This window comes from Danio rerio, chromosome 15 (genome assembly GCF_049306965.1).
Source record: "Danio rerio strain Tuebingen ecotype United States chromosome 15, GRCz12tu, whole genome shotgun sequence".
Classification (NCBI taxonomy): Eukaryota; Metazoa; Chordata; class Actinopteri; order Cypriniformes; family Danionidae; genus Danio; species Danio rerio.
The window spans coordinates 42,085,001-42,103,008 of NC_133190.1; the positions used below are offsets into that span (position 1 = coordinate 42,085,001).

Sequence of the window (18,008 nt, forward strand, 5' to 3'; positions counted from 1 at the left end):
AATAACGATTAAATATTTAACTACAAAAATAGAAAAATGCTAATAAATAATAATTTATAATTAAATGTTGTTAAATCTCTGTATAATAAATTCTAAGAAGTGAATAAATAGATTAATAAAATATGTACATTTAATTAAAAATCTAAAATAATTTTTGATAAAGGAAATACTAGCTATGAAATTAAACCTAGAAAGGTAAAGAAATAAGCTATTTTAAACATGTAAAAAACGTGTCAATTCCACCACAGAACGTTATCAAACAAAATAAATCTTGAAATGTGATGAAAATAATACTGTGGTGGAAATGACTCTTCAGAAAAAATGACCGAAATCTTCACGTGCCACTCAAAGGATACAGAAAAAACTAATTTCCAATGGCTAGGGGGAAAAAATAATAAGAATATTCAAAACAACCTGACAACCTGTCAAAACAGCAGACGCTTGTCAAAAAAAAGGAACAGCTGTGAATAAGCTGGTCAAAACACAAACACATCCCAGCCCATCGCAGGCATTCTTTACCGCAAATTATAGATAAGTGCTGGCAGGATCAGAGCAGTTTGTCAAACAGTGTGAGACAAGTGAAGGTGTGTGTGTTTACCGTGGACGGTGAGGGTGGCGCTGGCCTCCGTCTTGCCCATCATGTTCTCCGCCTGACAGGTGTAAGTACCGGCGTCTCCTGAAGTCAGCCTCTTCAGTTTGAGAGTGTGGTCCTCCCAGATCTCATACCTGACACAAACAAACACACGCAATTAAAGACTTATCAGGAGGATCTTCATTTATCTTTGGGTGCTTCTCATTTGTATTAAAGGGCACCTATTATGCAAAAATCACTTTTGTAAGGTGATTAAACAGTGTGTGAATATAACTAGCTACTAAGAGTTATAATTTATTCACTTTATTTTGTATAATCACACTTGATAAAAGCCTGCAGAAACACTTTGATTGACATTTTCCTGATCGTCTTACCTTCCCTTGGGCAGTTCTCCGTCCTCTTTCCTCCATCGGATGGTGGGCACGGGGTCTCCTTGAGCTTCACATCTGAACTCAACGCTCTGATCCACAAGGACGGACTGGCTGCTCGGCTTTCGCAAGAAACTGGGCCTCTCTGCACACAAACACACACTTTATTATGTAAAACAATCTTTCCAGTGAATCTCCCCTTCTCTAATCTGACTGGCTGCTGATGAACTTACCGTGAACTACACGCGTCCATCTATTTTTACTGACTCTCGTCTTTCTTCATAACAGCTACAGAAGTGGATTTCCTCTATCAAACATTTCGCCTTTTGTTTTAGCTTTAGCTTGAACTCTCTGACTTGTTGTTTTAGCCTAACCGCTAATGCAGCTAACGCTAAAGCAAGCTTCCTCTTTGATTTATTTATTAAGATTATGTAACGTTGATGTTAGGATATGGCTAATCTGTGAATATTAAGACTACATGAACCTGATGATATGAGAAAACAGCACTGCGGGCCATTTACAGGCACATTGTCATGAGTATTGACTGTTTAAAATGTCACTATTGATTTTCAGTTAGTGTTTATTACATTTTGGATTTTTATCACTTTGCACATAACATGGGCTTGTCAACTTAATCAATGCTGTTTTTGTTTAGGAAGCATATAAATAATAGTGTTAACCATTAATAGCAATTGAAGGTCGGGCTGATTTAATAACCAATAGCAGAAAAAAGAGTATTTAAAGTTGTGTGATTTAGAAGTGAGGCTATGTGTTTGAACAACAAATCGCAGAATAAATGAGTACTGACAATTTACAATTATTAGCATGTCATTTCAAACCGAATTGCTTAAAACTAGCATAAAAAGTTATTTAACCACTCAAACTCTGCTGACCCGGTACCGGGTCCGTAACATCATCGACTTTCGCTCTCAGATTTAAAGGGCTAGCGTTGCACCAGACCGCCGTAAGTGGTGTCGTTTGCAAGTGTAGAATCTATATTTTATGCACATATGCACCACTTTGGTTTTTATTCTACTGTATAAATGTTATTTACACTTAAATACACAGTATTTTGGAGACCCGAGCTAGGTATTTTACATTGGTTCATTTTCATATTTTTCATATGACACAAGTTAGAGCTCAAATGAAAGCTCTTGCCGGTGCTCATACAGTTCTAGCATTCTTTTTACTGAATTATATTCATATGCCAAACAGTTGTTGAATGAATTGTGGTGTTTCCATGGCGCAGAAATGTAAACAATACATTTATGATCAATAAGCAGCCCCAGATAGCACAGACAGCTGTCATCTCTTACCTTATGCTTTGCCCTTCAGGGCCATTCTCCTCTGTTTTTGAGGTGATGTGCATAAGTAATCCTTTTATATGTCTGATGTGGTCCAAACACAGTGAATTATGTTTGATCAAACAAAAGAATAGTGAAATATGTAAACAAGGATCGGTCTCTGTGGCTTGTACAGCACCTCTCATCAGCTGGAATGCAATAACTTTTGCATAGATTATGGTAGAGACCTTTTTCTTTTTTCCTATGATTACAGACATGTGCAGGAACCACCAAAATTAATTACAGCAACCTAGACCACACAGAACCTAAAAGGTACACTTTCAAATTTGAGTTTATAAAAAAAAAAATACAAAACTGTTTATTATAACACAGACAACATATACAGTTATTTTAAACACTTTCAATAGTGTTTTATGAAAATTCAAAGGGTTTTCTTTAAAATGATACCAAATTTTTGCATTTACACCTCTGCATGTGGATTTGGGAAGCTTTTTAATTTGGGTAGGCAAAATCCAGGCAGAAATCCCCAAATAGCAGCAGAGTTTAAGTGGTTAAAGTGGCCAACTGATGGACACTTCAGGCCCCCATGACTCTTTGCACAGGGAGTTGATTGAGTTTTTCTTACTATATGGAGGAGGAAATCTGTTGTACTCACTATTGGAGAAAGCATAATAGCTAACATGGATTGCACAAGGCACCTCAGCCCACACTACCAGTCAAAAGTCTTGTCGTCGATCCCAGTTGTAGGAGCAACAAATAATAACTTGACTTCTAGTTCATTACTTGGAAAAGTGGCAGAAGGTAGATTTCTCAGATGAATCGTCTGAACTGCATCCCAATCATCACAAATACTGCAGTAGGCCTACTGGAACCCGTATAGACCCAATATTCTCATAGAAATCAGTCAAGTTTGGTGAAGGAAAAATCATGGTTTGGGGTTACATTCAGTATGGGGGAGTGCGAGAGACCTGCAGAGTGGATGGCAACATCAACAGCCTGAGGTATAAGAACATTTCTGCTGCCCATTACATTACAAACCAAAGGAGAGGGCAAATTCTTCAGCAGGATAGCACTCCTTCTCATACTTCAGCCTCCACATCAAAGTTCCCAAAAGCAAAGAAGATCAAGGTGCTCCAGGATTGGGCAGCCCAGTCACCAGACATGAACATTATTGAGCATGTCTGGGGTAAGATGAAGGAGCAGGCATTGAAAATGAATCCAAAGAATCTTGATGAACTCTGGTAGTTCTGGCAGTCCTAATTATTTTCTTTGTTCTCTATTTCCACCTTGGGATACTCATCCTGAGGCCTCTAGAGATTGTGCAGCACCACTGATGTCATCCAAGTCCTGTGAAGAGATGGTGCCAACCATAGAGGACTTCTAGAGGTCTCTATAACCCTGGACCAAGCTGTATATTGAGCTGATGCTGTGATGGTCATGGAGGGATGAAGAGCATGAGACAAATTTCTGAAAGACCCAGTGACAGACAAGTCTCCACAATGATCCTGTGGGCCAGCTTGTACACCAGCCGGTGACCTACTCACACCTGCAGTTCTCCACAACGGACGTCCAGCGTTCTCCATCCCCTGGCACCTAGACTGCAGCTCTGCACATGAAGCAATGGTCCTTCTCAACTGAACCTGGTCTCTCTCAAGGTTTTTTTTTCATTCACTTTTGTCAATTGGTGAAGTTTTGTTCCTCGCCGCTGTCACCACTGGCTTGCTTGGTTTGGGTCTTGCGGAGCTGCGCATTGATGGATTTGCTCTTCAGTGTTTGGACTTTCAGCAGTGAAAATTAAACCACACTGAACTGAACTTCAACTCAGAAAACTGAACTGACAGTTTTCAATTTACTATAACTTCTATGTTAAGCTGCTTTGACACAATCTACACTGTAAAATCTTTCCATTTCCTATACTTGATCTAAACTTAGAAAGACTTGATTTAAAATATCTTGCATCTTTCTCGCTTTAACATGTAAACATGCAAGAGGACACTGAATAATGATGGTGATAAGAATGGCTGCACTGCAGGGATTACGAAGGGAAGGTCAAAGGTGCCAGCTCTGATGTTGGGTAGTGTAAACCGATATGTTAAGGTGTTGGATGACAGATCAGTGTATATTTTTGGTTTGCATGTGCGAACGAATGAGTGTGTGAAGCGCAAGCTGGTATTTGTTTCATGGCAAACTGAGGATAAGGTTTATGGGTCCGTGTCAGCTAAACAGGGTCAATGACATGCTGGAGTCTTCCTACAGCTAAGCACACAAACTCTAAACATCTGGACTCTCTCCTGCTCTGCCCATAAACAAACACTTCATGCGACGTGTATGTGTGAGTGTGTTTTAAGTGAATCCATCTGCATGCATTTCCACAACTGAATGCACCAGGGGTTTGTGTGGGAACCTGATTACATTTACACATGTGGGTCTTGAAGAAGGCTGATCATGTGGTGGAGCATATGAGAGTCTTGTTGTCGGATGCACTGGAACGCATAAATGAAAACAGAAATGCACTGAAAACCTACCGAGAACAGTCAACTCCGCGATCTCGCTCTCTCGTTCCCCCATCATGTTGGTTCCCACGCACACGTACTTCCCCGCGTCCGTTTTTCTGGTGTTGGTGATCATGAGCTTTCCTCCTCGTATCTGTCGGAAACAAAACATGAGAAGTCGTAAATGTGAGAGTTAAAGGTCAAAACCTTCATCTTTGGACTCGGAAATACTTCTAAACTGTAAAGATTTCTTCAAACTATACAATTAAGTAAATCAATCAATATATGTATCGCATTAAAGAGTTATGCTTTAAAGTCGGTGTAAACTGGAAATTGCAAAGGCTTTTATTTCAGGATGTTGAGGTACTTCTAACTGAAACAGACTATTAAGTAGGGGGCGGGGCTTTGTTTTTGTGCATCATTTACTCATAGCAAACTAAAAGCTGATTTAGGCTCAATCCCAATTCTATTGTTGTACCCCTACCTTCCCCTTGGCCCTTGAAAAGGAGTGTGAAGGGGAAGGGCTTCAAAATTTACCCCTAAGAAATGAGACAGAACTTCAACACCTGCACACGTTATCATATGCCATCACGACTGCTGTAGTTATTACAGTTGCGTTATTTTTTGGTGTTTATCATTAGGAAATCACTGAAGGCAACAATATCATGCTATTATAAGGATATAATGTGGCAATAAGATTGTAACTATACTGTGCATTTACACAGTGGCCATATTCACATTTGTAAACGCACAAAAACAACATTAACATTATAGCAGACACTGTAAAAAAGACATTCCCAGCCACTAGACTTTTCTAAAAGGGTATTCAAGTGTCATCAAGTGTCAGATGTGAAAGTATGTTGCGAGATTGCTAAACAGGAGTTATCATTAGGGATTATAGATAGCAAAATTTAGCGGTTTTTATATTAGCATCTTTAAAAAAAGCATGACGAACGAACTTGAACGCGGTTATGAATGTATAAAAACATGTGCTTGTTTGTAACGGTAATAATGACAAAAAATAATAATTTGTGCATTTCCTTACTTCCTTGTGCAGCCATTTTGCCATTGTGGCTGGTGTATTGTGGGAAATTTTCTAACCCCTTGGTTTTGAGTGTGGTTGTGAAAAATCTCATTTTCAAGGGCTATCTAGCGCTTTCCCTCAGCCCTACGTCTTCAAGCAAAAGTGAATTGGGACATCCCTACCTCTTCATGTGAACGCTCAAAATGAGGGGTGGGGGGAACGGGAAGGGCTAAGGGGTAGATTTGGGATAAACTACAAGGTTTTTATACTTGATGTGTTCACAGTTAAAATTGTCTTTTAAACGTCAGGGGGCGAGCAAAAGTGACCGACCATAAAATCAGACGAATAAACAGAGTTGGAAGATTTTTACGTTTTTTTATAATAATTTTTTAAATCAAATAATATATTTATATAATATATATTTATCAAATAATTATAAAGATTTTTTAAATCAAACTTTGTTGCATCACTTGCTTTTGTTCTGATCTTGGACAGTTCTACCAATAAAGTTTATTAAAAAATGACAACAGAACATGGGCTCCTCTACAAATATATATATTTTTTATTATGGCAAGAATAAAAGAAAAAAAAATACAAGTACCAAATAATTCACAATATATTATCTTATGGTTATATATAATTTTTTGCTTATTTTGAAACGGTTTAATAATAATAATAATAATAATAATAATAATAATAATAATAATAATAATAATACCTTACATTTATATAGCGCTTTTCTGGGCACTCAAAGCGCTTTACACAATGGGGGGGGGGATTTCCTCATCCACCACCAGTGTGCAGCATCCACCTGGATGACGCGACGGCAGCCATTTTGCACTAGACCGCACACCACACACCAGCTGATTGGTGGAGAGGAGACAGTGATGAAGCCAATTGAAGCTTAGGAGGCCATGATGGACAGAGGCCAGTGGGAAGATTTGGCCAGGATGCCGGGGTTAAACCCCTACTCTTTTCGAAGGACATCCTGGGATTTTTTACGACCACAGAGAGTCGGGACCTCGGTTTAAAGCCTCATCCAAAAGACGGCGCTCACTGAGCAGTATAGCGTCCCCGTCACTATACTGGGGCATTAGGACCCACACAGACCGCAGGTTGGGCGCCCCCTGCTGGCCTCATTAACACCACTTCCGGCAGCAATCTAGCTTTTCCATATGGTCTCCCATCCGGGTACTAACCGGGCGCAGCCCTGCTTAGCTTCAGTGGGCGACCATGTGAGAGTTGCAGAGAGCTACCTGCCGGTTTATAAATTGATTTTCGACCATGAATAAGTAGCATGAAGTAAATACCATCTAAAGGTTTTTCACATGGCCAATAACTAATGCCAGACATAATCTGTGGACATTCTTTGCTAATTCTGTACTGAATATTGTAAAAAAAAATGCGGATTTATGCGGAAAGATTTTAGGTGAATCGCAACTAAAAACTTAATATGTTAAATAAAAAAAATATACATTTTTAACTTTTATTTAATGTTTACAATGCAAAACATCCATTTATTTGGTAAACAAAGCAAGTCTCTTATATAATATATCTTCCATATATCTACTGAAAGACAGAAATTATAACTTTACAAACTACGTTGTAAGTAAATTGTATGAAAATGTTCATATTAGTCAGTAATATTACTGAAATAATTTAAAAACTGAAATAACTATAAAGTACACACATTAACACACAACTAAATAAATAGACTCAATGATGGGCTGAAAATCTGCGGAAATCTGTGGATTTCTGTGCGCATAGACTCTGTGTGGGGCTATCAATAACATATTACCCACGGCCTGAACGGATCATAAAGGTACCCGTTTCAGATAAAATCTCTTCAAAGTGTTTTATATTCAACTCAAATCGAATGTGGCTGCGCGTAAACTGTTCGCTCAAATCTCAAAAAATTGTGAGCTCTGCCAGCCGAAATCATGTTGCGCAAACACCACGATGACATCACATTCACTACACGCACTCAAGCAAACATGTCAAGTATAAATCAGCCTTAACCATATAAGTGGCGTGGTTAAGAATATTAAAGCTGAAGTTGTCTAACTAAATAAATAGTTTATTTAATGATTAACTTGGACGGATTAATTGAAAAAAAAATAACAAAGTGCAGTAGCAAAAATAATGTTTTTTTTTTTATATATATTTCACACAGACTTTAAGTTTAAATAAATATTCATGAAAGAGTCAGAAACTAAATAAATCATGCTTTACAACAATATTACACCATACAACTTTACAATTAAAAAGCTTCTTCAGTACCAAATCAGCTTATTAGAAGCATTTCTAGAAGCTTCTGCTGTTATTTAAATCCCCTTTGCCATCACATGAATAAATTACATCGTAAAATATATTAAAACAGCATGTCAGTGAGTATAAATATGCACAGTGGTAATTCAGGTGAGCTCGTATTTTCCCAAGGATCAAATTACAGGCCAGAGGGGCATTTTTTTCTTCTCAGGCAATTGTAAAGGGCAGCTGTAGGTCCTCATTCACCTGAGAGAATCAAAATCACACACTCTCAGACACACGCAAGCACGCACGCACACACACACACACACACACACACACACACATACGTACATACATACATACACACACAGAGACACACACACACAATGGACCACACGGCGAGAGTCAGTGAGGGGGAGCCGAATGTGGCAGCTCTCCTGCCGCCCCCTACCAGCCTGCACTTCCACAGGTCAACATGTGGGTTCACTTTATGGCAGATCGTGTCATGTCTCATTGATTATCATTCAGTGCGGTCAGTGTTGAGTCCAGCGGCTGGATCTGACTGTGTTTAACATGTGGAATGTGTAAACAGGGTCTGTGATAAAGACCAGAGGCACTCGCTGCATGTCTCGCAATTTACAAATTAGATAAAGCTATTACACTTATGAGGTCATATGCGCAAATGCCACACATTATCTTTAGGTCTGGACTGTAAAATATAACATTTCAGCTTAAACTTCCACCCATTTTTAACCCAAGTTAATGAATGAACACAGAAAAACATGGATGGACGGACTTATGGACAAGCAGAATGATGGATTGATGGATGGATCAGTAAACAGAATGATAAGAATAAACTATGAATGGATTGGTGGATGGATGGATGGATGGATGGATGGATGGGTGGGTAGACAGAATGATAGACTGAACTATAGATGGATGGATGGATGGATGGATGGATGGGTGGGTAGACAGAATGATAGACTGAACTATAGATGGATGGATGGATGGATGGATGGATGGATGGATGAACAGATGGATGGATGGATGGATGGATGAACAGATGGATGGACAAACGGATGGGCGGATGGAGAGAAAGAAAGACTGAATAATGGACGGACGGATAGATGGTTGGATGGGTGGGTAGACAGAATGATAGACTGAACTATAGATGGATAGAAGGATGAATGGGTGGATGGATGGATGGGTGGGTAGACAGCATGATAGATTAAACGATGGATGGATGGATGGATGGATGGATGGATGGATGGATGGATGGATGGAAGGACAGATGGATGGACAAACGGATGGGGGAATGGAGAGAAAGAAAGACTGAATAATGGATGAAGGGATGGATGGTTGGATGGATTAGTAAACAGCATGATAGATTAAACGATGGATGGATGGATGGATGGATGGAAGGATGAATATATGGATGGATGGATGGATGCATGGATGAATGTATAAATGGATAGATGGATGGATGGATGGATGGGTAGAGAGAATGATAGACTGAACTATGGATGAATGGATGGGTGGATGGTTGGACGGATGGGTAGACAGTATGATAAATTAAACGATGGATGGATGGATAGATGGATGGATGGATGGATGGATAGATGGATGAATGGATAGATCAATCGTTAGATGGATGAGAAGACATCATGATAGATTGAACTATGGATGGATGGATGGTTGGATGGGTAGAGAGAATGATAGACTGAACTATGGTTGGATGGGTGGATGGATGGTTGAATGAATAGATGGGTAGACAGTATGAAAGATTAAAGGATGGATGATTGATTGAATGGTTGGATGGATGGATGGATGGATGGGAAGACAGAATAATAGATTGAACTATGGATGGATGGATATATGGATAGACGAATCAATGGATGGACAGATAATAAAATGATAAATATGAATATGGATGGATGAATCGGTAGAACTATGAAAATATGGATATATAGAACTATGAACAGAATAAAACATGGATGGATGGACGAACGGACGGACGGACGGACAGATGGATGGATGGAACAAACTAATGACCAAATGGAATTATAGACAGAACAATAAAAAGATCTATGATGTACAATTGAATGATTTGATGAATGGATGAATGGATGGATAGACGCAGTTACCGATGGATGGAAAGAACAGTTTGATAATTGAAACACTCAAACATGAAAAACAAATGGATGAATGGATGGAAAGAAACTAAACTTCAATACAGTATCGATGAACATTAAAATGCACATATTCCATTTGTTTGTTCACAAACTCTCCAAGGTGTAAAATAAGAGTTTTATCTGATTGTTTTTACAGTCATTTACACTTAAAGGACAGCAAACATCTAAACGAAACATTCAGCCCGTCTCGCGGGACGTCTTCCAAACCGGACACGTCCGAGAACATTCTGAAGCATTCTTGAGTCTGTCGCCTCTCCTAAATATTAATGGTGGAAAAGAGGCTTTAAACAAAGGAGAGGTCGGAGGGGAAGGAAAGAGGGTGAGTTTATTTAAGCACCCCACGGTGTTGGAGAGGGTTTGAAGTGTCATTATGTTACTGTTTGTTTGAGCGAGAGCTTAACGGCTGAAACGCCACAAGACTCACAAAGCAGACAAGGTCAGGTCAGATGTAGGAGTGAGTGTGTGTGCGTGTGTGTGTGTATTGGGGGAATTATTAAGTTTAAGGGATAGTTTAGTCAAAACTGAAAAGTCTGTCATCATTTACACTCTCTTTCACTTGTAACAAACCTGTTTGAGTTTCTGTTTTCTGTTGAACACAACATTTGTTTCTTTTGTGCTTAATAGCAGAATAATGAGAGAAAGATTTTTCGAGATATTTTTATAACTTTTCTTGAAAGTCAAGTTTACATACATTATTAGGCCTCTGAAAAAGCTCAGATGATGGTGTCAAGGTTTTGGAAGTTTCTGATTGGCTAATTGACAGAGTTAATAGGAGGTCACTGCTTGCTTGTGGGACAACATGGGAAAATCAACAAGCCAGATTAAACAAAAAAAGCCAGATTACAATTTGCAAAATTACACTAGAAAAATGTATGATTTCTGGAGACATGTCCTGTGGTCTGACGGAACTAAGATTGAACTGTTTGGTCATAATGACCAGTGTTATGTTGGAGGACAAAGGGGAAAGCTTACAAGCCTTGAAACACCATCCCAACCATGAAGTATGGGGGCGGCAGCATCATGTTGTGGGGTTGTTTTGTTGCAGGAGGCACTGGTCCACTTCACAGCATAGATGGCATCATGAAGAAAGAAAATTATATAGAAATACTGAAGCAACATCTCAAGACATCAGCCAAATAAAAAATAAAATTAAAACTTGGCCACAAATGGGCCTTCCAAACTGAATATGACCCTAAGCATACTGCCAAATTAGTTCAAATGTGCTTTAAGGACAACCGAGTGAATGTTTTACAGTGGCCATCACAAAGCCCTGATCTCAATCCTATAGAAAATTTGTGGGCAGAGCTGAAAAAGCTTGTGCGAGCAAGACAGCCAACAAATCTGACTCAGTTACACCAATTCTGTCAGGAGGAATGGGTCAAAATTCCTTCAAACTATTGTGAGAAGCTTGTAAAAGAATACCCAAAACATTTGACCAAAGTTATACAGTTAAAAAGCAAAGCTAAAACAAAAATACCAAGGAAATGTATGAAAACTTTTGACTGTCTAGAAATAAATGAAAAATTAAAAAAAAAAAAAAAAAAAAGAAAGACAATTAGCAAATATTTGGCATTTAGCAAACGTAAATCATTTAGGTAATCCTAACAGAACTAAATTAGTAAACCTTAAGCATGATTTACCATTGAACATATTTTAAAAATTATGTTCCTTTTTTAGAGTGTATGTAAACTTCTGGTTTCAACTATATATATATATATATATATATATATATATATATATATATATATATATATATATATATAATTCTTCAATGCTACATCAATGCAACACTTTGTAAAATAAATTTCAAGTCTGGAACAACAGAGATTGACAGACTTAAAACAATAACAACAAAAACATACGTTTCTGATTTTTGGGTTGATCGATAGGATTTAGTGCATCTCTAATTGCTTGTGGTTTGCTATTGGTGGATCTCAAGCAATTGACAGGTTGATCCTGTCATAAGAGAAGCGAATAGTTGATATAGGAAAATTGTTTTGACAGTTCTGCCAGATTCAGGCCTCAAATGCATCAATAGTATTTCAGACGTATGCACTCAATAGACCTAGTGACGTTATTGTGAGAGGCAGGGTTAGGTGTACACATTAAAAACACTGCATGCAGCTTGCATGTGCACCCAGTCTGCAGCCAGACCCTTCTCAAATGCACATACACATGGTGCATTCACATACTATTGGTCCTAAATAGCATTTAAAAAAAAATGTATGTTCAAAACTATAATATGTTGAAAAGAGTATGCCAAAGGTTGCTGGACGGTCTACTATTTCCAGTAAAAGTTAAAGTGTAGAACCCCATACTCTAACCACTAATATTGCGCAAGACTAATATTGCGTAGATTTGCTCTTGACGGGTGAACAGGTAAATCCCCATCGCCATCCTCACCTGTGTGTCACACACCTTATTCTTATAACCTGCGCAGTTTTAGCGCTGCCACATCTAAATGCAGCTACAACCTCTCACGTGACAGCAGGGAAAGGCACAGCCAATCACAATGCTCATATGCCTTTGGCGGCTTTACGATTTGAGGGATGAACGTGATTCAACCCTTTCTGCATGTCTAGGTTAATGTTGACAGCGCGATTTTTTGGTGGATATTGGTGGGGATGCGTCCCCTCCATCCACGCTAAATCTGTGCCCCTGGTTGTACGTGAATTTGATTAGAACTACAAACTAATGTAGTAAAGGGTAAAAAGTGTAAATAAACTACAAACATGGTGGATCCCTGAGACCTATCAAGAAGAGAGGCTTCGGAAAAGTTATTTGAATGACTATTAATTCATATCAAGACAACTGTAAAATATTTAAATATTTAAAAAAAGTTTTCCATCTTATATTTTATTCGCAACAACAACCTGAACTTATATAAAGATATGTATTGACATTACATTCTGAATGCATAATTATCCAAACACCTTTTGCTTCTCCAATAAGGTAGGAAATTAAATATGGATGATGTGTCGAGGTGATTGACAGGGGACGTAACTAAGCAACATAACCATCTGTTAATGTAGAAGTAGTATGTCCCAAAGTTTGCATACACTTCTGTTACACACTCAAAGCTATATACTGTTCCTTCACAAAAAAGTACATACTTTTAGTACTGTATGTAGTATAAATATGCGAATTGGAACGCAGCAATAGACACATACTTGGAGTTCCATCACTGCAGGACTGCTTCACAGTAAGTAAAGCATCCCTGCTCGGGTAACAGCAGGAAGACGAGCTGCTGAGGATGAGCACTGGGAGACTGCTTTATTCACTCTCTTTTGTCTTGTGTGGTTTGGCAGAAGTGTTCACTCGAGGCCTGTGGTGTGGAGTCATTCAGCAGGCCAGATAATCACACACAAACTCTGAACGGAAAAAAAAAAAGCCGCTCAACAATACGGCGCGTCAGCTTCAGTGTGTCGTGCTGCTCCAGTTAATTTCCGAGCAGACTGCAGCAATTACTGCTGAAAAGCAATTAATGGCCAAATCGGAGCGCTTTAATTTCGAGATAACAGAAGAACGCTAAACAAATGAATAATGTTGATGCTCATTACTGTGTGCGGCGCTGAAGGCGAGACAATGTGGCAGTGGAAATCAGTTCAATGCTGTGTTTGCAACTAAACACTCACAGCATTGTCAGTGCCATAATGGCCATTATTAAATGTTTTTGTTTTAACGCCATAAAAATGTCCATTTAAAATAGAATATGTAAAAAATATATATGTATTTAGCCATGTTGTTATTTGTTGTATCATCTTTAATTTAATAAGTCCCTAAAACCCCCAGGTCTGTAGTCAGGGGGAGGTTTGGGTGGTTCGAAAGACCCACCCCCTACTAATAAAATGTCCAGAATTTGTCCCATAAATAAGTTTGACTGCTATGCCATCATAAATTATGAAAACAACCCAAAGCTTCCAAAAGTCATCTTTCACTAACTTTAATTCTGAATCTTAGACCTCATTTTTGAAAGAAAAAAAAAACTATAAAAAGGTTTAAAGCACCAAAAGTAGCCCATATTAAAGTTAATTATAATACTAATTAGGTTATTTTTGTTATCCATAACTTTTCAAATTTTTTTTTGTTTACAAAAGAGATTAGAACAATTGTGAAGCTCTACATTATTGATATTAACATGTTTATTTTGTTTTATTATTCAGATGGCCAAATTCTGACTGTGGAATGTTGAATGTGCTGTCCAGTTTGTTATTTGTCAAATAAATGACAATAAGCATCAGTTTTATGTAGTTTTTATTTAAAACTTTAACAGTTTTTTTTTCTAATGATATATGATGTTATATTATATAAAAAGTATTTTTTCTTATTTTTTTATTCCAAATATTTAGCAAATGTAATTGGTACATCAAAAAGTGTGGTTATGTTGATCATCTGACAAGCTAGTCCAGCTAAAAATAGTGCTTAAAATGTTACTAAAATGCAGTGTTTAAACTTCAGAACTAAATAGAAAATAAGGTGAATAACTGCAAAAAGGTCCACTTCTTTCATCAGGCTGGCTACGAGCCTACCCACAAAATTGTTTTGGTGCATATAGCTGAAGACAAATATTTTTTAAATATTTCCCAAATGCTGTATAAAAACGAGAAAACGCACTGTTTGTTTACTTGATTTATGGAGCACATTTAAAAACATCAGATGTTGACAAAAGTGCTTTACAAAACGACCAGCATACAAAATCTATACTTGTGTGTAGTATAGATAATATTTAGTAAAGTAATAATAGAAACTAATTTTTTTTGTACTTTCATGATAAAATTTCAACAAAAAAATTAATTAAATAGATAAAGAAATACATTAATGTTATTTTTAAACTGTATTAATAAAATAATATTAATAATAATAAAAACATAGACTATACACACACACACTCACACACACACACACACAGAGAGAGAGATACATACATACATACAGTTCAGTTGAAGTTGATTTTTTCAATATATTTTCCAAATAATGTTTAACAGAGCAAGAAAAATTTCCCAGTATGTCTGATAGTATTTTTTTCTTCTAGAGAAAGTATTATTTGCTTTATTTCGGGTAAAGTAAAAGTAGTTTTTAATTTTTAAAACATCATTTTAAGGTCAAAATTATTAGCCTCTTTAAGCTATAATTTTTTTTCGATAGTCTACAGAACAAACCATCCTTATACATCAACTTGCATTTAAATGTCACTTAATACAAATGTCACCCAAATATATATATATATATATATATATATATATATATATATATATATATATATATATATATATATATGGATAATATACATGAACACACACACACACACACACTACTGACACCAAAATATTTCAGAAAACGATAAATACAAAATTGTATATCTATTTTTTATTTATAAATACAGGCAATACAATAAAATATGTGACTCTTTGTGTGTTTAACATTCTTATAATCTAATAGAAGACTAAACTGCAGACCAGTGATAAGCTACACACACAAAACACCAACACTAACAACAACACACTTAATCTTGTTTGATTCATATTTATGTTAATCTGCACAATCGCATTCCCAAAACGTCATAGTTACAAGTTGCCCAAACTCTGGATTGCGGAACACATTCCTTCATTGACTTTTTAGCCAGCACTTAGCACTAAATTTGCATTCTCAAAATCCCCTCTATGGTTTGATTAAAAATAACATCCCCCCCAAATCACCTTTAGCTTCACTCTACACAAATAAGCCACATGGAAAGCGACCGGCGGTGTGCACATCAAAGTCACTCTTTTAACGACAAAAGAGGCCTGATTGATTCCGTTACTTAATTTCCCACACATTTAATTAGAAAAACCTAATTGGTGGCCTTGGTTTAAAGACTGTGTTAAATCAGTAGTGTGTGAGAGAGTTTTGTGAACGCTGGCGAAGGCAAACTTTCATTCCCACATGCCCTTCCAATCAGATGAATGGGCTCCATTAATTTTCCCTGACAGAGTCTCGGCCGCGCCGCAGTTTAAACACTCATCAGCAGAAGCCCTAATCGGCCTTCATTTGCCTGAAAAATGCAGCAGAGGCAATTGTTATCCACACGCATTAAATAAGGGAACTTCTTTTCCCTGTCTTTTTATTAACGAATCAGCAGGATGTCGTTTGCAACGCTAAAATGAAAATTAGCCAAGGACCCGACTTAATTTGCAAACACAAGGTTGAAATGTGAATCTCATGTTTTTATTAAAGCGCTTAAAAAACGGGTGTTATTTGAGTTGGAGATTTGCTGTTTCACAAGTTCTGAAAGTCTGAACTTAAAACGTCCCTGCTATCAGGATTTGTTATTGAAAACTAGCGCCAATATGGTGGTACTTTGACTGAATAAGAATGCATACAGCAGGAAGAGTGAAAATTGCGTGGGACTAAGGATCGAACCCTGTGGCACCCCAAATGTGACTGGCAAAAGGAATAACGAAAAGCCAATGGGTTTCAACGGAAAAAATGTCAACAGAATTTAATTAAATAAAAAAAATAGATATTATTATTATTTTTAAATATAAAAACAAAAAATGTTGTTCTATTGGCTTCATCGAACGTGGACATTCAGCATGCAGTGGGGGTGTTTAATGCCAAGTGTGATGTGGCTGGAATGAGAATCAGCACCTCCAAGTCCGAGTCCATAGTGCTCCACCAGAAAAAGGTGGTGTGCTATCTCCAGGTTGAAGGAAAGTCCTTACTCCATTTGGAGGAGTTGAAGTATCTTGGGTTTGGTTGTGAGGGAAGGATGTGGGATTGACAGGCAGATTGGTGCAGCGGCAGCAGTAATGCGGTTGATGTACTGATCCGTTGTAGTAAAGAGCCGAAAGGCAAAGCTCTCAGACCAATCTACGTTCCTACTCTCACCTATGGTCAAGAGCTTTAAGTCATGACCGAAAGGATAAGATCTCGGATAAAAGAGGCTGAAAGGAGTTTCCCTCACAGAGTGGCAGGGCACACCCTTATAGATAGGGTTAGGATCTCTGTCACCCAGGAGGAGCTGAGTAGAGCTGCTGCTCCTTCATATTGAGAGAAGCCAGCTGAGGTGGCTCGGACATCTGCTTCGGATGCCTCCTGGACACCTACCTAGGGAGGTGTTCCAGGCATGTCCCACCGGGAGGGGGCCTCAGGGAAGACCCAGGACATGCTGTGGGCACTATGTCTTTTGGCTGGCCTGGGAAGGTGAGTGGATCCCACAGGAGGAGCTAGAGAGGGAAGACTGAGGTTCTCTCCTAAGACTGCTGCCTCCGCAATTTGGCCCAGGAAAAGCAGATAAAAAATATTTAATTTAATTTTTAAATAAAAAAGGTTTGGCTATTTAAAACTAGCATCAATATGGTACTTGGACTAAACCAGCAAGCATAGAGCAGGTAAAAAGAAAATTTTCAAATAAATCCAACGTTGCTCAACGCTATATTTTCCTTATTTCATTGGTGGTTTACTACAAAAGGTTATCTATGTAAAAATAAAATAAAAAACAAAACAAAAAACAAACATTTCCAATTTATAAACTGTAGCATCCGTCCTTTCGTATTAAGGCACTGTTAACACGAGCAGGTTTTTGTTCTAAAACGTATAGGTGTTGTTGTTTTTAACCAATTAAACTCTGCGGACCCGGTACCGGGTCCGTGACGTCATCGACTTTCGCTTTCAGATTTAAAGGGCTAGCGTTGCACCAGACCCCCGTAAGTGGTGTCGTTTGCAAGTGTAGAATCTATATTTTATGCACATATGCATCACGTTGGTTTTTATTCTACTGTATAAAAGTTATTTACACTTAAATACA

The 18,008-nt window shown here is 37.8% G+C and overlaps 1 protein-coding gene across 14 annotated transcripts in view; it reads right to left on the minus strand.

Moving 5' to 3' along the window:
- Positions 1 to 18,008, minus strand: part of robo1 (roundabout, axon guidance receptor, homolog 1 (Drosophila)) — a 545,238-nt gene that overhangs the window by 90,657 nt on the left and 436,573 nt on the right. For all 14 annotated transcript variants that reach the window (XM_073922742.1, XM_073922741.1, NM_001365167.1 and 11 more), the window contains 3 exon segments: positions 4,790 to 4,910; positions 967 to 1,105; positions 599 to 726 (listed from right to left, as the gene is read on the minus strand). In XM_073922742.1, the coding sequence (XP_073778843.1) occupies positions 599 to 726; positions 967 to 1,105; positions 4,790 to 4,910 (388 nt within the window).